Source organism: Micropterus dolomieu, linkage group LG23, assembly GCF_021292245.1.
Source record: "Micropterus dolomieu isolate WLL.071019.BEF.003 ecotype Adirondacks linkage group LG23, ASM2129224v1, whole genome shotgun sequence".
Taxonomy (NCBI): domain Eukaryota; kingdom Metazoa; phylum Chordata; class Actinopteri; order Centrarchiformes; family Centrarchidae; genus Micropterus; species Micropterus dolomieu.
In genome coordinates this window covers 19,723,479-19,750,103 of record NC_060172.1, presented here as the reverse complement: position 1 = coordinate 19,750,103, position 26,625 = coordinate 19,723,479, and the positions used below count along the sequence as shown (strand labels likewise).

General features: G+C 40.1%; 1 protein-coding gene across 1 annotated transcript in view; it reads right to left on the bottom strand.

The window, feature by feature from the left end:
* Window positions 1–2,099: 2,099 nt before the first annotated feature.
* The window catches only part of LOC123963758 (relaxin receptor 2-like), a 38,008-nt gene continuing 13,482 nt past the window's right edge, over window positions 2,100–26,625 (bottom strand). The window contains exons 4-7 of the mRNA XM_046040801.1: window positions 19,914–20,019; window positions 6,951–7,022; window positions 3,016–3,087; window positions 2,100–2,175 (exon numbers count right to left, since the gene is read on the bottom strand). Coding sequence (XP_045896757.1) covers window positions 2,100–2,175; window positions 3,016–3,087; window positions 6,951–7,022; window positions 19,914–20,019 — 326 coding nt within the window. The remainder of the gene's footprint in view (window positions 2,176–3,015; window positions 3,088–6,950; window positions 7,023–19,913; window positions 20,020–26,625) is intronic.

Sequence of the window (26,625 nt, the reverse complement as noted above, 5' to 3'; positions counted from 1 at the left end):
TCACCGTGGCCACCATTATCAGGGCATTCAGACAACACAACAGGTATTGTACTCTATTGCTTTCTTTGTCACAATACAATTTTACAAGCCTGTGAAAGTAGTCTATTAGTTTCAAATCAGTTGTTACTGTATTGTAAAACATGTCAATTGACAACACGTTTCTTTCTTTAGAGTTGAAAGAATGCCACATAGAGGTGGGAGGGTTGCCATATTTACAGCGGCACAAGAAACCCTCATTGTGGATATGGTTCGTGAGAACAACCTCATCAGACTCCGGGAGATCAGAGACAAAGTCATTGCCGATAATGTGAACTTTGAGGGCATTGATGATGTCAGCTTGGCCACAATAGACCGAGTTCTCCGGCGCCAAAAGATGCGGATGAAACAAGTCTATAGGGTTCCCTTTGAGCGAAACTCTGCACGACACAAAGACCTACGTTACGAGTATGTGCAAGTAAGTATACATCCATGTTCACAGTACAGTTAGTGAACATACTGTGTTGCCCAGTGGCCTACATTACTTCTGGACAATACTATGCTACCTGATTGACTGTTGTTCTGAACACCTGTGCACTTTCACATTTTCACAGAGGATATTACAGTTGGACGCGATGGCCAGACCTCACGAGTACCTCTTCCTGGATGAGGCTGGCTTCAACCTGCAGAAACGAAGGCAAAGAGGCCGTAACATCATTGGCCAAAGAGCCATCACTGAGGTTCCTGGCCAACGGGGGGGGGGGGGGGGGGGGGGGGGGGGGGGGGGGGGGGGTAATATTACTCTTTGTGCGGCCATGGGTTTGGAGGGGCTTGTCCACCGGCAGGCTGTCCTTGGGTCTTACAACACCCAACGTCTCATAACCTTCATAGAGGAGCTAAAAGATATCCTCCTGGACCGCCAACAACACCTTCCTGGGCCCGAACATCCCATTTATGTGATCATTTGGGACAATGTACGCTTCCACAGAACAAACCAAATCAGAGAGTGGTTCACCACCAACAGTAACCACTTTTTAAACGTCTGTCTGCCACCCTACTCCCCTTTCCTGAACCCTATAGAGGAGTTCTTCTCATCGTGGAGATTTATGAAGGTAGGTGATTTATGAAGGTTTATGACAGACAACCATACACTAGAGAGAACCTCCTAAGGGCAATGGAGCTGGCGTGTGTTGACATCCCAGTGGAGAACTTCCAAGGATGGATCCGCCATTCCAGGGCGTTTTTCCCGCGGTGCCTGGCAAGAGACCATATAGCCTGCAATGTGGATGAGGTGATGTGGCCCGATGCAGCTCAGCGACATGATGCCGGACAGTGATTGTGGTGTAAATAAAAAAAACTTCACACCCTGATCATGTTTTCAAGAGTACTGTTGTGTGCAATAGATTCTGTTTTTGCATTGAGTTGTGTTACAGTAGTGTACAGAATTTACTATAGATTTATACTCTTCATATGAAACTCACAAATCTAAATGCCCAATCCTCTGCAGAGATCTAAGAAGATCCATTATTGTAAAGTTTCTAATAATATGCATTGGCAGTTATGAAACAAAGAACCTTCTCACAAATTGAGCATTGTGTTTTCAATTGTTTTGCTGTAGTGTGTAATGATGTGTATAGTGTTTACATTTTTGAAAGCTTCGAGCTGCTCTTTTGGTGTGAAAGTTTGAGTTCTGAAGGGAGAAGGTGTGGTTGTGTTTATGTAGCTTTAGAAAAGGGTGTTGTGTTTAGACATTGGAGAACATGGACGAAACGTTTGTGAAATGTGTTTTAGCATTTGAGAAAAACTGTAAAACCTAAAAACAATGTCCAGATGCTTACAAGGACTCCCATGTATGGATAAAACAGACATTTGTGTATCAGACTATAAAACCAGGCGAAAAAGAGTCTGGCAACCCCATAAAGACAAATAATCACTGCCAGAACTACCATGTGTGTCTTTGAATGTGCTCTATTATTTTTCCACAGTCACACAGTGTCCTTGCATCTACATTCATGTATAACCTCAGGAGAGTGCACAAGACAATAACTTCCTGACACACACACACACAGACATACATACATACATACATGCATGCATGTGTAGGTGCTGCGTGTGTGTGTAACTCACAGCCACTCTAACTGATGGAGATCCCTGAACACACCAGGACTCAGGGAGGATATCAAGTTCTCACTGAGAAACCTGGGAGAGAGAGAAAGAAAGAGGGGATGGATGAAAATATATCTATACATCTACATCTAATGTAATTTCTGACTACCAAAGATCCATACAGTGCACAAAAACAAACCTATAGTTCTAATGTTTTAAAGTTATATACCAAACACAATAGAGCTTAAACGGCTTTTTTCATAAATCGACTAATCTTTTCAGTCAGAATTCAAGCAATAGTAGTGAACAAAATGCTAAACATTCTCATTTCTCAAATGTGAAGATTTGCTACTTTGTCATACCTCAGAGTAAACTGATCATCTTTGTTGCTACATCTAGAATTTCATCAGTAAACCTTCCTCAACAGCTATGCTTTAAAATCTTTACATACTTACTCAAACAACCTGGTATTGCACTGGCATTTGTAGACATCACACGTAGATTTTAGTTATCTTTGCATGGCATCTCGCATTTGCCCACTGTCACAGGGACAGTTTGGAGTCAAAACATACAGTAAAAAACTTTTTGAATACAGATCACAATTTCTGTAGGTTGTATCCAAATAACCAAGACCTACTATTTAACATAATATTTAACATTATCAGTATCTATTCCTGCCAGGTTTTATATACTTTTTACTTTTAAATCACTCTGTGAAGCTCCTTGAATTCCGTCTCTTCTATTGAGCATGAGTTGATAAATACAACAAACACCACCCAGCAATTGATTGCTTCCTGCCCATTCTTCATTTGACATGTGACAGGTAGGCTCATCAGAGATATGAGAAGAAAAAAAGTGGACTGATGGAAAAAAAATCCACATAGTTATTTCAGGAGACATAAACAACATAAATGGAGCGAGAGGGGTACTTACAACCTCTTTAAGTTGTGAAGGCCGCTGAAGGCATGTTTAGATATGAACTGGAGGCTGTTGTTTTGCAGAAACCTGGGAATAGAAAAAATAATTAATGTGAGTTGTGTAGGTTAACTCCCTCCCTCATGCATATAAACATATTTCACACATACACACACATAAAAGTGATTAATACCCTGTTGTTAGACTAATATCATCATTATCCACTAGACAATCATTTCTTTCCCTTTTCACACTAAGATTGACAGGATAATACAGTCATTAACATATGCACCACATGAACACACGGAGAACAGTCAACACGCAGAGGACAATCCTTTGCTCAGATGCAAATTTTGACATTTTTGAAACACATGAATAACACGCCAACAATTAGTGACCTTTGATCCGTGATTAAAGTTTAGACAATTTTAGTAACATTCCATGAACTTTTCCGACTTTTAAGTGAAAATGTTTGCCTTGCTGTTGTTATTCTGGATTCTGCAGACAGACTTAATGACACACAGATTTGATGAAAATGATCATTTTCTACTTCATTGCACACTTTGCTACTAAACAACACACACATGCAGCCCAAGAGCCCATGGACAAAACCTAGCAAAAATAGAAGTGCTGGACTAGAGCTTTAATTGTTTGATCAATTTATAGTTTACCATTTGAACTTCATTACTAAACAAAGAGATATTACATGAGTCACACTTAAGTACGGTTGACATGGTACAGGCCCTGCGATGGACTGGCGACCTGTCCAGGGTGTACCCCGCCTTTTGCCTGATGTCAGCTGGGATTGGCTCCAGCCCCACGTGACCCTGTACGCATGGTACAGTATGTACGGATGACGACAGACAATTTAACATACTGTGTGGATAATTTTACAGTTTAAACTAAGCATGAACAAAATATTGTATTTTGTCATCTGAATCCATACAGAATAATGTCAGATATGAAAGAATGATTACACAGCAAGGTGAACAATATAACAGACTTTTGAAATACAGTTCCGTTTTAGTTTGTCAGAGTCGTCATGATGATTTATGGGCTTTTCACTGGGTGTTTTGAAAGGCAACATGATGCAACTTACAGAGGTAAAAATGCACCAGAGATAATTAAGAGGCAATAATAACAAGATAAAATCTGCATTAGCACAGAGCTTCTGTGGCTTTTATATAGTTGTCGTCACAACACATGTACATTTATGGGATGTAGTCTTTAAATGATTATTTTAGCATTGCACGTACACCAGAAAGACTAGTAACTTGTCACTACATCTCCCTTATTATCGGTTAACAGCATGACATTATCTAGCAACGTTTGAATGAGCCTTTTATATTTGCTTAGACTGCTGTCAAATCTGTCTCACATAAGCAATGCAAAATAGCATAACTTGAGAAATGCAGTGATGTATACAAGAAGAACACACAAACAAACAAATCTATTTTTCAAAAGACATAAATGTCTGACCGGCAGAGATTTACTGCATCACATTTAAATCTCATGTCTCGCACGAAGAATCAATCCCATCAACACGTCAGTTCTGCAATTATCATATTTTAAAAACAACTATAAAGCTAGATTATATTGATGTGGCAGCACATTATACATTTTCTTGTGTGGGCTCATTTTGATCTCAGTGATCCATTTGTCTACCTGGACGAGCAAGAAAAGCATAGTTTAATGGCAATACACTGTGTCCACTGGATTTGGATCGATGAAGAAAATGTCTTGAAATAACTAAATACCAAATTAATTCACCCAAAAAGGTGAAGTATTAGTATGTGTTCTAACCTGCCGTACAGTATTAATTTATGTTTCCTTGAATAATATTAATTTTGATGATTATTGGCACTTCTTATATATATATATATATATATATATATATATATACAGAGATAGAGAGAGGGAGAGAGAGACAGAGAGAAAGAGCATCATGCCAAGGATGAAGGCTGTATAAACCTTGTTTTTCACTTTTATTCACCTTAAAGACTGAAGTTGGAGCAATATACCGAAAACCTTGAAAGACTTGAAAAAAAGTACTTAATAAAACCACCACATTCATTTTGTTTTTCTGGCGTATTAACATGAATGTGAATTTAAAGTGCTTAATTTCTATTTGTCATTTTATCTATATACTGTATTAGCCTGTCCTTTTGTTTCAGTATTTGCTAAATAGTTCTGCTTCTTGTTCAAACATTAATTTTCTTTACTGTTGTTTTCTTAGTTTTCTTCTGAATGCTTAAAATCTAACAGTCATTCTTGAAGCACTACTTCTGAAACCATTAACACTTTCAGCCAAATCATTTATATCATTTAAGTGTGCCAAACGGAACGTAAGGTTCTCTGCTTCACCCTCAGTTTATAGTTTAGTTACACACTTCTATCAAATCTGTAAACACTACTATATTTTAGCAAGTGGCATTCCACATTGACACATGTGAAAACACTTATTTGATTTTTAGTTCACTCTGATATCAATCATAGCTTAAGCACTATACATAAATAGACCGCAGGTCACAGTTTTTCTGAATTCTTGAACATTAACAGTCATTCTTGAAGCGCTATGTCTGAAACCATTAACAAATCATTTACCAGGTGTGCCAAACTGAATGCAGGTTCTCTGCTTAACACTTAACAGTTTGTTATTTTAGCACACTCTTTTTGCAAAACTTCAAACACAACTCACTGCTTTACACTCAGTTTACAATTCAATAACACGCTTCTATCAAAACTGTAAACATTACTATATTTTGCTAGACTATTTTGACAATTGGCATTTCACATTGACACATGTGAAAACACTTTTGGCTTTTAGTTAACACACCAATCAGAGCTTAAGCACTTAGGCTGCAGGTTAACAGTGGAGGCATTTTATATTTGGACAGAGAGTAAGAGGGGTGAGAATAAGAGGAGGAACAGTAGGAAGAGGAGGTGAAGAAAGAAGAGGAGAATGAGGATTTAAGTAAAAGGAGGAGGAATGAAGTAGGATGGGGGAGACGGAGAGTACAAAGAAGAGGAAGGAGAGTCAGGAACGTAATAAATAAATTGTCAACCATGGGATGAGTTTGAGGGAGGCTGGGCAACGGATTCAACCCAGTCTGAGCCTCTGTTGCAGGTATCATCTGGTTATTTTGAAATGAGAACTGGTGAGCAACTTTTTGCTGTACAGCACTGGTTCTGGTTCAGTAATATGTACTGTAATGACAAGGATCTGTCACCACTGTAAAACCTGGTATCTGGTGGAACAGGTCGCCTGTTCACCCCAGAGTTGGAGATCCACAGTGTAAATATCGTATTTGCAAATAACTGCATCACACTCCGAAAACTACTCTACCACATATTGGCAGATAACACACATGTTCCAAAACATCAACAGAGTGAGTCTCCCTTCAAAATAAACTCAATTCATGTAAAACAGGTGAGGAACACACATCCATACTTGACACATTTGGGCACCTGTGTATATGGGAGTTTTACTGTACTACATGCATGACAAAAGGTTATTGTAAACTGCTATACACACAGAAAATGCAAAAACCACAAGTGTTTTTCATTTTTACTATCAGTATGTAGTTGCTGCTTCGTGTGCTTGCTCAAAGACGTTTTGTGTGTGCTGTACTGATGCGAAAACACAATTTTTAAAATACTTTAAAGAGTTTTGTAAGAAGTGTTTGCTTTTGCAAGAGATGTGTAATGTTTTGCTTTTTTGGCATAAGGTTTTGTAATTAGTGTGTAGAGTTTTGCAAAAATAGCCTATAGTTTCAAACAATTGACCCTGAGCAATCAGAAAAAACTGTAAGTCATCATCCATAAAATATCTAACTGATTCTGGAGAACTAGCCATAGATATACACACTGAGTGTAGAAACATTTGAATGATGACTAAACCAACCAAAAAGTGTATACTGTGAGAATTTGGGAAGCAGCATAAAAATACTCACAGTCTCTCTAGGGAAGAGTATTCTGAGAAAACAAAATCAGACAACACTCGGATCTGATTGCTCCTCAGCGACCTACAACAGAACCCATAAAATGCCACAGTTAGAAAAACATTTCACATTAACAGAGCGCAGATACACTTAGATAAAGACAAAGAGAAGGAGAAAGGACAAAAGGTCTGAAGCATTATGCACACTGAACAGTGATAAAAAAGCTTAACTACTGCTATTTTTTGAGAAAGGGCTTTTAAAGAGTTCCCTGAGTCAGATTTCAATAAAGATAGAACCACCATCTGTCAGAGTGGGCATAGTAAAGACTTGAAAACTTGAAAAGGTCCAATGTCTTATTATCTGAAAAGGTTACCAGGACAGGAACAGAAAAATTGGCCTGGCATAAACTTAATTACACCCCAACCATCCTCGCACACACAAGGCTGGAATTAGACATTTCAGAAGGTCTTAGCAAAAAAACAAACACAAAAATGCATTACAGTTTAAGTAAACCATCTTTGTTTGAATATCTAATATGACTGGATTTATTTGTCTGTTACACCACAGCAGGTCACACCATTAGCAGCACAAATCAAAAAGATGAGCTCTATAATGCATTTTACACACTCACCCACAAACAGCATAATGGATATGATGAACAATAAAACACACTAGTAATAAAATCTAAAGCATCTTTCATGATGCACAACGCAGATAAAGAGGGCACCAAATACATCAGCAATATCCTTCATATCTAACAATGGGCTTTTATATTCAGACACCTATAAGTGCAAATACATCAACTCCTGTTCTTTAACAGACTCAGACAGACTTTAACAGACAATAATTCCTCAAATTAAATACTACAAAGGGCGTGATAAAAGATAAAACTGAAGAGAAAAAGGAGATGAGTAGATAACAGGTTTTTTCAATTGCTAACAAGCATTTACCTAAACTTAAGATACTTTGTCGAAACTCTCAACACAGCAACACATGTACCTCACAGAAATTAGCCAAATAGTACATTTTCTGCTCTAAACCACATTTTGTTCTTTAAACATCAACTCTACATTTCAAAATGTAAAATAACATTGTCTATACTATATTCACAAACTCTATCAAAACACAACAAACCTGACTCAAATCAAATCATTCTGTCTACACACCAGCACGTTTTCTTTCCAAGAGGACCTACCAAGGCTCAACCAATCATAGCATAACGACTTTGTAAATACAAACATTTGATGTCATTACAAAGACTGCATTAATTTTCATTCACAGCAATGGTGTGAAATCCATTGTTTTTTGTAATTCAGTTTCTTTTTTCTGTAAACAACCCTACATTTTTGGCTTGAGGTGTTGAACGTGTGCATTTTTGGCAACAAACTATGTGGAACTGAATGAGTCATCTTTACTTTATAAAATGAAGTGTAGGGAAAAAATGTAGGTGACAGAATTACAGAAGTAAAAGCTTTATTAGCAACATGAAATTGCAGCCAGGGATCAACATGTATAAAAATACTGTCAAATACGGTTACGTTCCTTTTGACTTTGCCATCCCTGCAAACAAAGCAATCTCAGTCCATTATGTAACATAATGGTGAAACAAACTACCACATGCCATCAGAACAGGGGTGCCCCTCTTTAACTTCAAGAAGCTCATGAAAACTCATCTCTTCCGAGAACATCTTTTATAACATCACTAACCCCTAACCTCTGCACTTGCTGTGCTCTCCTCCTTCTATCTCCTTACAATTATCTTATATTGATTGCACTCAAATGTAAGTCACCTTGGATAAACGCATCCGCCAAATGAGTAAATGTAAATACACAATTACACTGAAACAAAAAATGCGCAGAAGAGAAAAAAAACAAAAAGGCTTGTCCTGTTCTAATTCATATTATCTTCAGCCTTTGGCCACATGTTCTCATCCACATAACATCTAATGTCGTCTCTCGCTATGCACCTGGATAGAAACACTTACTGATTCAGCTACCGCTCCCTGGCCCTCTTCCTCTCCCTGGCCCAACTATTCTTCTCCCTTGTTCAGACATTATTCTTTCTTTCTCTCCTCTTCTGTGTTGTTCGATATCCACACTGGATAAACTCAACTCCAGAAAGTCCCCTTTTTGCTGTATTGTGTATGTAATTGAAAGAACTTCCACACCTGTTTATGTCTCTGGTTGAGACTGGAACTAGCTGTGTCTGATCTGTTTTACCCACATTCAAATAAATGAGCTATTTCTCAATGTTTCAATGATTAGTTCATTCAGAATTGCTCATCAGCTGTTTCAGTATAGATATTGAGCTGCTATTGTAGCAAAAGTAGAGACTTTATGCATAATTTAAGGTTTTGAAAATTATGTCTTCATTTCTGACATTTGTAAATAACCCAAAAAACATCCATAGTTTTGGTATTGGGTAAGCTTGTACTTAAACTGGGTTAATTGACTGCATATTCTGTGGAAACAATATGAATTGTGTTAATGGTATGAAATGAACAGGCAGTTGTTGGGCTGATTTTGTTTAGATTAGACAAAATGATGTTAGTGGTTCTAAAAAACGGTATTAAAACAAACCTGGGAAAAAACAACTAGCAGAAACTAAATCAAAATTTTGTTTTAAACAAATTAAAATTTTCAGACAAAACTGTAATGATACTGGAAGCAGAGAATGTAATATAAAGACGGAGAGATCTCCTGCTTCACAGAAACAACATTTTGAATGGGAAAGAAATACAGATAGTTTAAGTGATTTACAATCTTTCAACATCATTATCATCATCTCACCATCTTCACCATGTCTTCTCAGGTGAGGACATCATATTTCAACTGCTCTTATGTCTATTATTTTGACATTTGCGGCTGTAGGTTGGATAAATATACAGTTTTTACAAATCAGATTGGCGAATTATATAAATGTCACTGTCAATTGTTTTCTTTTGAAGAAAACTAAGATAGCAATAGCTGCTGTTGTGTAAAAGGCAAAGTGCTAATCATTTGCTAAACTGTTAACATTCAACACAATCACCTTCACTAACAGACTGAAAAGGGAGCCCTGCTGAACATCAGGTTTCAAAGAGGAGTTACAGTTTTTCACAATTGCTAAGACACATTTCTTGAAACCTTCATGCATTTTGTTGAAACTTTAAACACAAAAGCCAATCTTTAAACTATATTCACAAAACCCTTGACTCTTCTGGCAAAATCAAAGCCTCAAAACCATGTAATCTGTGCTCAAAATCAAACAATGCTTTCAAAACATAAACACAGCCAGTCAATATGTAAAATGCTACAGAGCATTCTTTAGACACTACATCAAAAAATTGAGAACACAGAGTCCAGGGCATGTAGTTAGAATTTTTTTTTCCATAAAAGGAAACATATTTTCCAATTTAAAAAAGTATAGTAATCACAACTTAGTACAGTAAATATATAGTATACTGTAAGTACTGCAAGTAATACAGTATTGAATATCTCTATTTTCAGCATTTGCATAAAAATACAGTAAGTCCAAAGAACAAAAAACTCTAAATGAAAAGCACATTACACTCAAAAATGTTGTGCAGCCGCAAAATCAAACTGAATGAGAGATTCATTCTGCCTCAGCATAATGTCTGTGTGCTGGGTTCGGCCAGAGGACTTGGTCCACATCACATGCAACCTTGTCCCTTACCAAGCAAAGGAGGAAAAGGCTCTGGTTTGCTGGATGCAGCCTTATGCCGCATTCAGACCAACCGCGAATTTTCGCCTCGCGACGCTTTCCTCGCGTGAGTACATTCGCTGCAAGTGTTTACACACAACGCGAGAAGGCAATTTTAACGCGATAAGGTGAATAAACACAACTTGCCATTACTACAACTGTATGAACCCAAAGTAAACATGTTGCTGTGATCAAATAGCAATAAACGGATAAACTGATGCCGAAATAACTACAACATGATGCAGATTTGTTAAACATATGAATTCATGCTTTGTCAGGTCTGCCAGCAAGACAGCAGGACAACATCTTCTAAAATGTTTGTTTTCTGAAAGGAGTTTGGATCGATCAGGGCTATGCTATGGTAACTTGGTCACAGTAAAGTACAATGATAGCTGGAATAAAGTTACAGACACATGTTTTCCTAACTCACCAGGTAGTTCAACCTCCTCGCTTTCTTTTCTCCAAGTAATGTCCAGTTTTGTCTGGTTTTTATATAAATATGAAGTCGTAGTCAGACAGAGCTAACGACGCTAACAACAACACTGGAACCGGATGTGCACGGAAGCTAGATGCTGAGAAGCTCCAGTGAAGATAAATCAACGTTAATATCCCAAAAACTAAAGTAAAAAGCTAATTTAATAAAAGCAATTAACTCCGAGCTCCTCCCGCGAGTAAACAGCGTAGTTGTCCGACCGACTACGATTGTTTATTTGTCCAATGGTTGCAGCGCTGCTCCCTGCTCCTCTCCCCCAAGTTTAGTAGCTTTCAGCCGGCCTGCGGATTTTCAATCCCCCGCTCTGCCTGGCCCTCTCCACACAACAGTCTGAAGCCTCGGTGACGTTCGGACAATCTTAACACTGATAGGCTAACGCGACTCAGCGTCATGCAACTTCTTCGCTTGAGTTGAAAATATTCAACTCACGCGAATTCCTTCGCGTCGCCGGCCCCTTACTTACACACAAAATCTCAGTTTTAACTCTACTATGCCAACATTAGATAGAGAGCAACGGGAGTATGAGGGAGAGGCAGTGGATAAGTTGAAGGAGGAAGAATTAGAGGAAGAGGAAGAAGATGAGTTGGAAGAGGACGAGAGCAAATTAGAGAAGGAAGGAGAGCAGTCTCTGATGAGATCAGGGACACACTAATTGATCATGTGATCAACCACGGGTTGACCATGAGAGAAGCTGGACTGAGTCCAGCTCAACTTGAGTCGCTTTACAGTGGCGTCCATAATTCAAACCTTCAGAAATGAGAACAGGTATGCTACAGTCTAATCACTATTTCAGCATTACATCAACATTGTACTATAAAATATGTATTACTGCATAGTATTGCAAAACATTTGTAGGTCTGAGCCATCCATTTGTGCACTGCATTGCATAATTGAGGTTGGTTATCATGCTGTACTACAACATTTTGTACATGTTTTACAGTACGTATACTGCACACTCACACTGTTTTTGAATTGTCTACAGAGTGAAAAGGCAAAGAAATCATGGAGGACGAGGATGCATGTTTACAGATGTACAAGAAACAGCAACTAGAAATTTGGTATTGGCCAACAATGCAAGTAGGATATGAGAAATAAGAGATCATATCTTGAATAATGAAACCATATTAACAACATCAATGCTGTAGGCCTCTCAACCATACAACGCATCCTCCAAAGGCATCAAGTGACAGTGAAACAACTGTACAAGGTGCCATTTGAGAGAAACTCTGATAGAGTCAAGAATCTGCGGCGTGACTTTGCGGATGTTGGTATGTAACACTACTTCCAGTCCTTCAGACACATACCATATTTACTGATCTGTATATTCTTTTGTCTGTTACTGTCAGGAATTAGGTTGCGTGCAAAAGCAAGAGAGCCCAAATGCAAGACACTGGAGAGCAAATGTACACTTAAGGGAATTTAATCCAACAAAAAAGAACAAAGCTTACAGTTAGTGAAGACTGGCAAAATCCAAAAACGACAGATAACTCTAAAGCAGGCAGAACACACATTTCACAACAATGACTGGACACAAACTAAAGAAACTGGTAAACATATATACAGGGACTAACGAGCAGGGCGGGAGCAACACAGGTGACAGATCAGACAATCAAGCACACAGACACACAAGCAGGCAGAGGGATTACTGGAGTAACAGACAGAACACAGGTTACTAAACACAGACCATATCAAAATAAGACGGAACAGATCAAAATACTATAAAATGACAAATTAATCCAGACACAAGCAGACCGATCACAAATAATACAAATTAACTACAACCAACAGGTAAAACAGACTGAAACTAGGATTAAACAGACCACAGAGCAGACAAAGCCAAAATAATGCAAACACAGAACCAGAAGTAAATACAAAGTTATTAACTAAGACACAGAACTAAAATGCAGGGCTAAACCTAAGTAACTAAACCGAACATGCAAATGAACAATGGAATAAACAAGGCTAAACAGAGGAAACACAAGACAAGGAACACAACCACAAACCAAGAAAACATGTACCAACTGCTAAACAGAACAGGGCAGGGAACAGAGACGGCACCAACCAGGAAACAGGACAGCACTAAACATGGAACAGATCAGAGGGCTGTTTCACAAAACCAAGATAGCGGATTAAGTCGGGACTTTCCAGATATCCTGGCTGAATTAAGCCGTGATTCGGTTTCACGAAAGCAGTAGCACATAAGTTACCATGGCAATTTATTCTGTGCAGCTAGCCTGCTCCATACTTTGCACACAACGAGCATCAGCGAGTAGGTTTACGTGGAATGAAAACACATGCAAAGAAAAATGATAAATAAAATAAAAGGTAACTCAGGCACAGTAATAAGAAAGTGTGGCAGCCAATAGTGGACCGACTGAATGTGTGAGAAGCTAAAAATATCTCTGCTCTTAACTGAAACTCATAGTCATAATTATAATGTTATATCGTGCCTTAAAAATGAGCACCGGACGTTATATGTCACTCAAGAAATTTATGGCACACACACTATATAGGAGATATATCTAAGATATATATATGTGCCTAAATAATTTTGATTAGGTTTCATGATTGAATAAAACTCCCAAATTACAGTCCCACTTCAGTAAGGAGACTATATTGTGCACTGTTTATTCATGAAACAACAGGGAGGGGACACCACAATGTTTTTTGACCTTTTTTTTTCTCCCTGGGATCACTCGTCTGCTGGGAGCTTCGGAGAGAGAAAACAATGATTAATACATCGTGCTACAGTCATGCTACAGTGTGCTTTGCAATGATCACCTCTCTTTGTTGTTGCTGGATTTCCAATTTCCTCAGTTCTTCTTTTTATCTCCATATCTAGGTCCAAGTCCTGTTTTTTTATTTTGTTAATTTTTTCAAGTGTGTGCAGTTCAGACATCTGACAGTTTGTAAAACACATTAATTAGCACAGCAGGAATTGTTCACCAATCTCTTACAGTAAATATATAGTAAAGTAAAGTAAAGTATAGTAAATGAGTTTCGGTCATAGACCTTCCATCATCAGGCAGAGAAAAATTCTTCTGTTGGATTGAAGTAAGGGCTGTGTGGTTGAAGATATAGAACATTTATGAATCACTGGTTGCTGGTTGATGTTGATCCACTTGCTAAGCGGGACACCACAGTGAAAGCTGACATTGTCCCATAGACAGGATGCACTGCTGGCTGATGATCCTGTTGCTCACACTCAAACACAAAATCCCAAAGACCACCCAGAAAAATAAGACAATGTTCAGTGTTATATGGCCCCAAGGTTGAATGACGGTAGACAACCTGTCCGTATAGCTTGGTCAATGGATGCCACTACGTTGGCCAGGGACTTGACCACATGTCGGTTTGATCACATCATTAGAAACAAGAGTGCAAAATTATGAGTTGTTGTGTGTAAAAGATGACAGCTGTGTTGCATGTACAGGTGCTGGTCATATAATTAGAATATCATCAAAAAGTTGATTTATTTCAGTGATTCCATTCAAAAAGTGAAACTTGTATAATGTATAGATTCATTCCACACAGACTGATATATTTCAAGTGTTCATTCCTTTTAATTTTGATGATTATAACTGACAACTAATGAAAACCCCAAAATCAGTATCTCAGAAAATTAGAATATTGTGAAAAGGTTCAATATTGAAGACACCTGGTGCCACACTCTAATCAGCTAATTAACTCAAAACACCTGCAAAGGCTTTTAAATGGTCTCTCAGTGTAGTTCTGTAGGCTACACAATCATGGGGAAGACTGCTGACTTGACAGCTGTCCAAAAGACGACCATTGACACCTTGCACAAGGAGGGCAAGACACAAAAGGTCATTGCTAAAGAGGCTGGCTGTTCACAGAGCTCTGTGTCCAAGCACATTAATAGAGAGGTGAAGGGAAGGAAAAGATGTGGTAGAAAAAAAGTGTACAAGCAATAGGGATAACCGCACCCTGGAGAGGATTGTGAAACAAAACCCATTCAAAAATGTGGGGGAGACTGCAGCTGGAGTCAGTGCTTCAAGAACCACCACGCACAGACGTATGCAAGACATGGGTTTCAGCTGTTGCATTCCTTGTGTCAAGCCACTCTTGAACAAGACACAGCATCAGAAGCGTCTCGCCTGGACTAAAGACAAAAAGGATTGGACTGCTGCTGAGTGGTCCAAAGTTATGTTCTCTGATGAAAGTAAATTTTGCATTTCCTTTGGAAATCAAGGTCCCAGAGTCTGGAGGAAGAGCGCAGAGGCACAGAATCCACGTTGCTTGAAGTCCAGTGTAAAGTTTCCACAGTGAGTGATGGTTTGGGGTGCCATGTCATCTGCTGGTGTTGGTCCACTGTGATTTCTGAGGTCCAAGGTCAACGCAGCAAGCTACCAGGAAGTTTTAAAGCAGTTCATGCTTCCTGCTGCTGACCAACTTTATGGAGATGCAGATTTCATTTTCCAACAGGACTTGGCACCTGCACACAGTGCCAAAGCTACCAGTACCTGGTTTAAGGACCATGGTATCCCGGTTCTTAATTGGCCAGCAAACTCGCCTGACCTTAACCCTATAGAAAATCTATGGGGTATTGTGAAGAGGAAGATGCGATATGCCAGACCCAATGCAGAAGAGCTGAAGGCCACTATCATCATAATGATATCACTCATGACACCTGAGCAGTGCCACAGACTGATCGACTCCATGCCACACCGCATTGCTGCAGTAATTCAGGCAAAAGGAGCCCCAACTAAGTATTGAGTGCTGTACATGCTAATACTTATCATGTTCATACTTTTCAGTTGGCCAACATTTCTAAAAATCCTTTTTTTGTATTGGTCTTAAGTAATATTCTAATTTTCAGAGATACTGAATTTGGGGTTTTCATTAGTTGTCAGTTATAATCAAAAATAAAAGGAATGAACACTTGAAATATATCTGTGTATAGTAATATATATACATACAATATAGTCTGTGTGGAATGAATGTATACATTATACAAGTTTCACTTTTTGAATGGAATTACTGAAATAAATCAACTTTTTGATGATATTCTAATTATATGACCAGCACCTGTATTTAACATTTTGCAAAACAAGTGCATCACAGTGCAAAATGTGTTTTAGTTAGTGAGAATGTATTTAGCGTTTTGCAAAAAGGGTGGATGAGATTTGCAAAAAGAGTGATTGATTCGATACATGGATTTAGGCCATTGAGCATTTGGTTCAGAGAATGGGGTTTAGTGTTTTAGCAATTGTAAAAAACTGTAATGAGGAACCATAAAGTAACAGGCAGGAGAGGTACGTGCTTGTGCTTGTGATGTGTTTCCACAAAGTAGGATCTTCAAACGGACTGTGTTGCTGAAGGTCAGACTGAGTTCAGGCAAATGATGCAATAGCCATTATTCACAGCCATTAAAGGATATATAAAAAAGAGGAACTGTTTAGAGGCCAATCAATTTTCTCTGTTTTCCATTTTGTTAAAATCGGACATTAAGATTACTTACTCAGATTACTTAGGTTTTATTTAGGAAGCTTAAGGGATGTAACATCAATGCCTGTGACACAGACAAAAGCAAACATGATTTGGAAAAACTTTGGGTAGATCTGAGATTTAAAAAAATGATTGACTGACTTTAGAAAGTACTTCACATTGACTGAGAACTGAAAACTATTCCCTAACAACTTAGAAAATGAGGAAACTGGCATTTTAATGAGAATATGTAAATGGAAAGTATGCCAAAATCTAAATGCCAAAAAACTAAAATATCTTACAAAGGTTAAGATTGTGATGAGAATTTTATCCATAACATCTGGCAAAAAGTGTAAAACTAAAGGCCTCCGTGAAGTCAAACATCCTGGCTTCTGATAATCTTAGTCACTATCAGTTACAAATTTGCTGTTATCGTCTCTAGATGACCAAACAAAGTGTTAGGAGTTTGTTAGTGAGTTCTGGGAGTACAGGGTTATACATCAGCACAGAGAGAACAGGCGGCCGTTAACTGAAGGTGAAGATTAAAGATTCAGAGGACAGGAAAGAACAGGCTACAGGTCATTTTATGGATGAACACTCCACCGCACCAGTCTATAGTCATTCAGGACAAACAGGGCGGCTTCTTTAAATGAGGCATAATGAACATGGCTCTTCAGTGTAAGTCTTTCCCTCGCTTATGTCCCTAAAAATAGATACGTGTGAACCGGAAATTTTTTTTACGAGCACAGTGTGCTAGTGAAGACTACAAGCTACCATAATCTTTCCCTCTTTCCCTCCTCCCAGTAGTCTTGTTTACATTTAGTGTGGGTGTGGGTTGTGTGGGTGCTACTGGTGTATCCTGTATCTGTCCTCATCACTCATCTCGGTGATGAGTTTTTAAAAAAGCTGTGTCCATGTTTTAAAAGGTCTTGACAATATTTTAAGGGCCATTCTGAGTGTCCAGATACTAGGGTCTTCCACTTGACACACACACACACACACACACACACACACACACACACAGTATAAATATGTATGTAATAATTTGTTTAATAATCTCTGTTACTTTACATTTTTCACTATGCTCCTAAATTTCTTTGTGCTCTTGCCCTTTATAAATGGGTTTCAGCCAACTTGAGGAAATTAATGAACCCACAATTAACAAATTGTTGAAAATAAACAGCTTGTTTGAGAGAGCTGACATTCAGAATCTTTACTGGTTCTCAGGCAACAGAGCAGTCAATAGTGTGAGGCTTCTTACTGAGAGACCAAATTGAAAAGGATTACCCACATAGTTTGCCAAAAATTTTGTGACAAATAGCTTAATTTTGTGCTCAAAGTTGCAAAAATTGCTTAGTTGTTAAAACGGGGTTGTGACGTATGACTATAGTAATTCCATAAGTCATACGTCATTCTCCAAGCTTGCGCAGGTGCACTGTCATCCTTCCTTAAAAAACTGTCACGCCGTCACGCCTCCTTAAGTCAGAGCATTAAACCGATAAACATCGTTGTGAGCTAGGTAACCAAAGTGTTTAGTTCTATCCTGTCCCTCATGTCTTGTTCTCTACCATCATGCTTGGGTTCTCTTTGTCTGTCTCTGTGTAGCCTTTATTATTGCATTCACCCGCATCTGTAAGTTACTTCATATCTGTCTTGTCTCGTATCTTAGTTCCTAGTTTGTGTCTTTAGTTCTTAGTCCTGTGGCTTAGTTCATGTCTTAAGTGTTTACTCCTGGTCTGTGTACTTCTGTGTTTTGCACATGGGCACCGCTCTGAGTTCTTTTCAAGTCTTAGCTTCAGTCTGTGTTCCTTGTTGATGTTAGTTTAGTTGTGATCTGGATTAGTTTGTTATTTTCATTATTCTGATCTGTTACTACTTACTTTGACATGTTTGGTGTTCAGTACTTGTGTTATGTCTGTTCACCTCCAGTAATCTGCCTGTCAGCCAGTCTCTCTGTTTTCCCATTCTGTCTCTCTGCCTCGTTAACCCTGATACCTGTCACCTCATTAGCCCCTGTGTATAAATGTTTGGTGTTTCTGTTAACTCCCTGTCGCATGTCTGCTCAGTCCCAGTTCTGCAAGTTGCTACATTACACATTCTGTTTTTGGATGTACCAGTTCCCTGTACCCGTGAGTTTTTGCTCCTGCCTTTCTGTCTACCTCTGGATTAAATACTCTGGAACTAGACCTCTGCTCTCTGTGTCATGCATTTGGGCTCTCACCTGCTCTGCGCACCCAGCGATCCTGACAAGAATGGGTTATTAGATGCAGAGAAGCTGAGACGGAGATGCATGTAGGAAGACTTCAGTGTATGGCATTGTCATAAACAGAAGTAAAATGATTCATCCATACATCGCCATGACTCTACAGGTGGGTACAGATAAAGTGGAAATGTGATATTTTTATTCACTATTCTAATCTGTTTTCAATCAATGGTTCAACCCAGAAGAAAAGAGAAACACCAGAGACTGCTGCTCAATAATTAACTTTCAACTATACCCACTAAATTAAAGAGATAAATGAGACATGAAACACTGAAACCAAATTGTGACTAGTTCTAAAATTATGGTTAATTATGATCCAAATCAGGATAATGAGCATTTGAAAGTTTAAAGGAATAGTCACTTTCATGTGTTTATTAGCTTAGCATAGCATAACGACTGGATGCAGGGGGAAAAGCAGACATTTTGTCTTGTCATGGCAGGAAAAGCACAGGTGAGCACAAATGAGTTAACATGCTGGTATTTCTCTCCGGGTGTAGAGACTTCCTGGAGTCTTGTTAACCCTGATGAGGCCCCAACCCACATAGCTGCCGAGACACTGAGCAGCACTGACAAACAACAGCACAGTCTCTGACGTTCTTTCCTAACCAAAGGAACCCACACAAATAATATACCAAAGAAAGGTCAAAAAACAGCAGGACAGTAGAAAGTGCTATGATGGGCGAGCAAGCAAAAATAGTTGAGAGCAAAATCCAACAAAGGACAAAGAAAAATAATTCTAACATTTCAGTGATTTCTAATAATTTCAGAACAGTCAAATGAATCCACAATAAATGGATTTTGGTGCTTTATTCAGGTAATTTCTCTGTTCAGTGAGAAACCCATTTATCAGAAATCTTGTGAGTAAAAAACATTAATTCATCGTGTTAAAATCCTTTATTTGGATTTAGGATTAAATGTTTTGATGATCAATTCCTCTGCTGCTAACTACGTCTTCCAGAATAGAAACAACAACCTGAAAACACACACACACACACACACACACACACACAGACACAGAGACACAGAGAGAGAGAGAGAGAGAGAGAGTCAGAGTCAGAGGACACTTACAGCCAGGTAACATTTGGAGAGAGCAGAGGAACATCCAGCAGGTTGACCTCCACACACTCGACGTCTGTCTGTATGCAGTCACAACTCTCTGGATACTCCTGCAAAGCTGCACACACACAAACACTATAAAATAGCATTCACAAATTTGAATTATAGAGGCTTATGCTTAAAAAATTAACAGGAGTGGTCCTGTGGGACACAACAAGATAACTTTCATTTAAAAAATGCCTATCACAATTTGCTAAAGCCCAAAGTGATTCCACTTACGATAAGCCTCACATCTGAGAAGCTGAAGCCAGCGAATGTTTGTGAATACCAAACATTTAGTAAGCCAAATCAGTTTTGGGGCTGGTACTGACCATGTTACATAAGTGCATTGGGTATCGTAAGCGATCCACATTACATAAAGGTTATTTACAGTTTTTTTTTCAATTACTAACCTGCGTTTGTCAAAACCATACACGTCACATTGTCAAAACTCTTCACACAGTCAGCGCAACAGAAGTGTATGTGGACCAAACTGTGAATAATTGCGGACCAAACTGTGAATAATTTTTCATTGCTTTCACACAAAATGCAATGACCCCTTTCTTCAAAATTCATGAACTCTTTTCTCATTACTACTTCACCACCTGCAAAACACTATATCTGCAGCACATTTTTCAAATGCTAACACACTGTGTCCAAAACTGTTAAAAATACATTCAAAACAGATTGATGGTAAATGTACTGCATTTCTGCAGTGACCAGATTGAAATAAGTAGAAAATCTTAGAAGGCAGGCAATTTCACTTTTGGAAATGTGAATTTGGTCAGCGCAACGACAATTGCCAGAGTTCTGGAGAAACATAAAATAAGGACGAAGCAGTTGTACACTGTACCATTCGAGAGAAACTGTGAACGTGTGAAAGAACTCAGTTATCAATATGTCCAGGTAAGATGTCTGTTCAATAATCAGTCAGGGAACATACACAGTGATGCATAATGTGAAGTCCTGTAAAACTGTGTATTTACTGTATTTTAGAGAGTAATGGAGCTGACACCGTCCTGATGGACCCGCTCCAGAACCCCCGGGAGCAGAGCAATTGGGGGGAAAGCATACAGATGCGGCCTCGGCCACGTCTGCACCATGGCATCCAGCCCTAGCGGGGCTGGGGGCGAGAGGGAGAACCACAGTGGACAGTTCATAGTCTCTTGAGACGCAAACAAGTCCACGTCTATGGGGCCGTACCTTTCGCACAATAACTCCACCAACTTGGGGTGGAGTCTCCATTCCCCGGGCCTCAGCCCCTGTCTCGACAGCAGGTCTGCTCCCTGATTCTGGGTCCCAGGGATATACATCTCTCTGAGAGACAGCAGTCTCTGCTGGGACCACAGGAGGATCTGATGCGCCAGTTTGCATAACAGGCGCGAACGCAGACCCCCCTGGTGATTCAAATAGGCCACCACTGCCGTATTGTCGGTTCTGACAAGGAAGGAGCGACCGCGGAGAGCGAGCAGAAAACTCCTCAGAGCTCTGAATACTGCCAACATTTCCAGGCAATTTATGTGCCAAGAGAAATGATGCTCCTGCCAGTAGCCTCTTGCAAAGCGGCCGTCCATGACCGCGCCCCACCCCGTGAGTGAGGCGTCTGTCAAAATAATTGTCCGGCGACATGACGCTCCCAACACGGGACCCTGGGACAGGAACCAAGGTTTCCTCCATACTGACAGGGAACGAAGGCACCTGCTCGTAACCCGTATCAGACAGAACGGATTTCCCCTCCGGGAGAATCCCTTGGATTTTAACCACCACTGCAGGGCTCTTATATGCAGCAGGCCAGAAGGTATTACGCTGGATTCTGCTGCCATGAGACCCAACACCCTCTGAAAGTGTTTCACTGTGATGGTGCGGCCTAGCTTCACTCTGGTCACTGTGGTCAAAATGGACTCGACGCGTGCAGGAGACAGGCGGGCCCGCATCGTCGTTGATTCCCACACCACCCCTGGGAACGTAGTCCGTTGGGCGGGCGTCAACACGCTCTTCTTCGCGTTGAGCCGTAGCCCCAAATGCTGAAGGTGGGCAAGGACGACATCTCGATGCCGAACCGCTAACTCTCGAGACTGAGTCAGAATGAGCCAGTCGTCGATGTAGTTCAGTATGCGGATGCCTTGGAGCCTCATTGGGGCCAGAGCTGCATCCATGCACTTGGTGAACATGCTAGGGGAGAGTGCTAGGCCAAACGGAAGAACCCGATACTGGTACACCCCCGAAGGCGAACCTCAGGAACTTCCTGTGAGAGGGACGGATGGAGATGTGGAAATATGCGTCTCGCAGATCTTTTGTGACAAACCAATCCTTGGATTGGATGTGACTGACGATGGCGGGGGTGGCGAGCATCTTGAACCTGAATCTCCTCAGAGATTTGTTCAGGGACCGCAGATCTAAAATCGGATGCAACCCTCCATCCTTTTTGGGAACAATGAAGTCCCGGCTATAGAACCTGGACTCCCTGACTGGCAGGGAAATAAGTTCTATGGCCCCCTTTTCCAGCAGAGAGCGAACTTCTTGTCCCAACACCTGGCTCTGCTCCGAGTGCACTGCAGTCCAGACCACCCCGTTGAATCTGGGGGGGCGGACCCGGAACTGTAGCCTGTAGCCATCCACGCAGGACCCACGGGGAAATGTTCGCAAGGCTCCGCCACGCTTCTGCGAAATCCGCCAAGGGAACCAGCCCCTCGGGAGAAAGGTAGCTCGCTAATGCCTCCTCAACCCGAGGCATCGCTCCGTAGCCGCGCTGCTTAATCTCTGTCACATTGCTGTAATCCAGCAGAGGGGAAGTAGTCAGCCGTGCAGAGAAGGGTTTATTCCATGATTTACACAACTCATTGTGCAAATCAGGAAAGAATGCACCGCCTGTGGCCAATCAATATTCAACTTGGCCACAGCCTGCGTCACCACCTCCAATAGTTCATCATAGCTGGGCGCAGACTGATGACGTCGGCCCGGCTCCTGGAATGCTTAGCATCATGGAGTCTAACTCCTCAGAATCAGACTGTGCGAGCCTCTCCAGACTCATACCTAGGGCGGGAGAAGCTGAGAAACAAGCTCCCGAACGGGGAAGAGGGGAGGCGGAGTCAGCAGACGAGGACCGGGAAAAGGCCTCAGCCGTCCTGACGCCCTCGAAGATATCGTGCTTTCCCCATGACCGCAGCCACCGCGACGCCTCAGCGACCGCGGGGCCTGAGCCACGGGGAAAGCGCATCCGACCGTCTTCCGAAAAGAGAGCCGCACGAGACCTCAGCACCCTCAGGGACAGGGCCTCGCAATGGCCGCAGGCAGCCCCCTCGAGATCTGTCTGGGCGTGCGACATCCCCAGACAGGAAACACACATCTCATGAGTATCCCCAGCCGTGATGTAGCGGGGCATGGAAAAAACACATTGTCGGAAACGATTACCAGACATGGTCTCTTCTGCTTCGTAATGACTTCCAGGTAAGACAACAATTTTCTTGGTAGTGGAGCTTTCAAACATACTCAGAGTGCCTGCTGAATAGAAAAAAGCTGTCCTGTGTGCCAGCGTGCTTATATACGCCTCCAGTTACGCCGCCACACGCTACCGTTCTAGCAACACCAATAGGATAGGAGTAGTTTCATTAATGATTCAGCCCTGCTACGCCCAGAGGCGTTCCCATAGTGTTGTCACCGATGCAGTTTGAGATCCCTCGAAGGGGAACTGCACATACATTCATCTTTGTGGATGAAGCTGGATTCAATCTGGCAAAAACACGTCGCAGGGGAAGAAATGTGATTGGACAGAGAGGAACCGGGGATGTCCCAGGGCAGAGAGGAGCTAACATCACAATGTGTGCAGCACTGTCCAATGATGGTTTGCTGTTACACAAACCACTCATTGGCCCCTACAATACGGAGAGGCTCATGTCTTTCCTGGATGACCTGCATAATCGCCTTGCGTCAGTGGAGGAGAGAGGAGCAAGAAACTCCCCTATCTTTGTTGTTGTGTGGGATACAGTTTTTTTCAATTGCTAACCTGTACTGGTCAAAACTGAAGTCACATTGTCAAAACTCTTCACACAGTCAGCGAAACAGAAGTGTATGTGGACCAAACTGTGAATCATTTTTCATTGCTTTCACACAAAATGCATTCAATGACCACTTTCTCCAAAATCCATGAACTCTTTTCCCATTACTACTTCACCACCTGCAAAACACTATATATCTGCAGCACATTTTTCAAATACTAACTCACTGTGTCCAAAACTGTTTGCAAATTTCCTGCATATTTTGATATATATGGAAAATCTTTGCAGAACATTTACATCCATTTCATGTTTTAGAGAAATATGTGTAATGTTTTGAATGTGGTTTTACTGTAAAACCGCAAGCTGAATATAAAGCAGGAAATGTGCTTATATTTTAGCAGAATTGGTTCAAGGGGATGGTACATCAATTACAGACTGTGGTAATTGGGTCTCAGGTACCAGTGTTAACTATGTAAACATCTGAAAAAAAGTGTATTGCAGCACTGAAATGTCAGGAACTTCTTTTTTTCACAAGTAAATTACTGAATGCATTTCTGATTCATTCTTGTAACATATACTATAGTACAGTCAATAAAGTGACATATGTTACAGGTTTCTTCCATTTTTTCCTCAGTCGCTTTGGTACAAAACTATTTGTATTGGTAAAATATGGCTAAACTTTTGATGACAATGATTGAAAATGCACAAGGCTGTACTTTTTTTGTATGGCATAGATCAATTTCAACAGTACAGAGTTACAGTAAACATTGCAAGAGATTGGACAGGATTCACAGTTACACTTTTACTGTATGCACCGTAATTTGTCATTTCATTGTGATGCAGAAAATAAAAAAACAAGACTATTACAGCACTGCATAGCACAACAGAAACGATTACAAAATAAGAAATGGAAACATAAAAACACCCCCTCAGGTTGATGTTTCTGTCTATTGGGCCACAGATTCTTATTCATAGCACAACAGATCAGAACTTCATCAGTTTACTGTAGGACACATTTACAAAACAAGTCTAATAGACATATGTAGGAAAATGCAGATTATGACGTTTTCAACCATTTTGCATGTAGTGACTTACGCAATGAACTTATGTCTATATGTTTTGGGGGGGTAAGACTTCTCAACAAAGAACCAGTATAATATAACACATTGTGATCAACATGACATACAGTAAGCAATTGATACTGTAGGAAACAACAGAGAAATACATAATAATTTGCATAAATGTGTCAAATTTCTCAAAAGACTGAGAAATTGCTTTTGCATATGATGTGCACAAGCGATTAGATGATGTGGAGGTTGAACAAGTAGAATTTCAATTCTGATCTGAGAAATGTATCAGTGACTGAAAACAACTGTATTCTATAATGAAATACTGATTTATATGAAAATATCAGTCACATTTCAAGGATAAAAGTTCTACAAATGTAAGTAATGATTCCTGTTGTTAGTGTTTTGTAGATCAGTGTGTTATGAGTGACAATGTATGCTTTCTGAGTGGGTATTGTTGCCAGTGTTTTGGCTGAACGAGTTTATTTTGAGGCTTATATGAAGTGTTTTGGTGGTTTGAGTGACTTTAGGAGGTAAGATTACAGTTTTTTTCGATTGCTAAATGACAGTGAGAACAACTGGAGCTACATGTGCAAAACTCTAACTACAGTCTGCCCAGCAGCAGTTCATGTGGACCAAACTCTAGTTCGTTTTTCATTGCTTGAACACAATTTTCAAAACTCTACACACTTATCCCATGCACAACACTGTGGATTTACAGCACTTTGTTCAAATGCTAACACACTGCTGTCAAAACTGTGAACCACACATTCAAAACATAATAGATTTCAGCCTTGTGCCTTTCAAACACTGCTGATTGCAATTTCAGCTGAAAGGCTAAGCAGGTGTTTTGTTTTGGACTTGTTAGTGAACACACACACACACACACACACACACACACACACACACACACACATATATATATACATATATACACTACCGTTCAAAAGTTTGGGGTCACATTGAAATGTCCTTATTTTTGAAGGAAAAGCACTGTACTTTTCAATGAAGATAACTTTAAACTAGTCTTAACTTTGAAGAAATACACTCTATACATTGCTAATGTGGTAAATGACTATTCTAGCTGCAAATGTCTGGTTTTTGGTGCAATATCTACATAGGTGTATAGAGGCCCATTTCCAGCAACTATCACTCCAGTGTTCTAATGGTACAATGTGTTTGCTCATTGGCTCAGAAGGCTAATTGATGATTAGAAAACCCTTGTGCAATCATGTTCACACATCTGAAAACAGTTTAGGTCGTTACAGAAGCTACAAAACTGACCTTCCTTTGAGCAGATTGAGTTTCTGGAGCATCACATTTGTGGGGTCAATTAAACGCTCAAAATGGCCAGAAAAACAGAACTTTCATCTGAAACTCGACAGTCTATTCTTGTTCTTAGAAATGAAGGCTATTCCATGCGAGACATTGCTAAGAAATTGAAGATTTCCTACAACGGTGTGTACTACTCCCTTCAGAGGACAGCACAAACAGGCTCTAACCAGAGTAGAAAAAGAAGTGGGAGGCCACGTTGCACAACTGAGCAAGAAGATAAGTACATTAGAGTCTCTAGTTTGAGAAACAGACGCCTCACAGGTCCCCAACTGGCATCTTCATTAAATA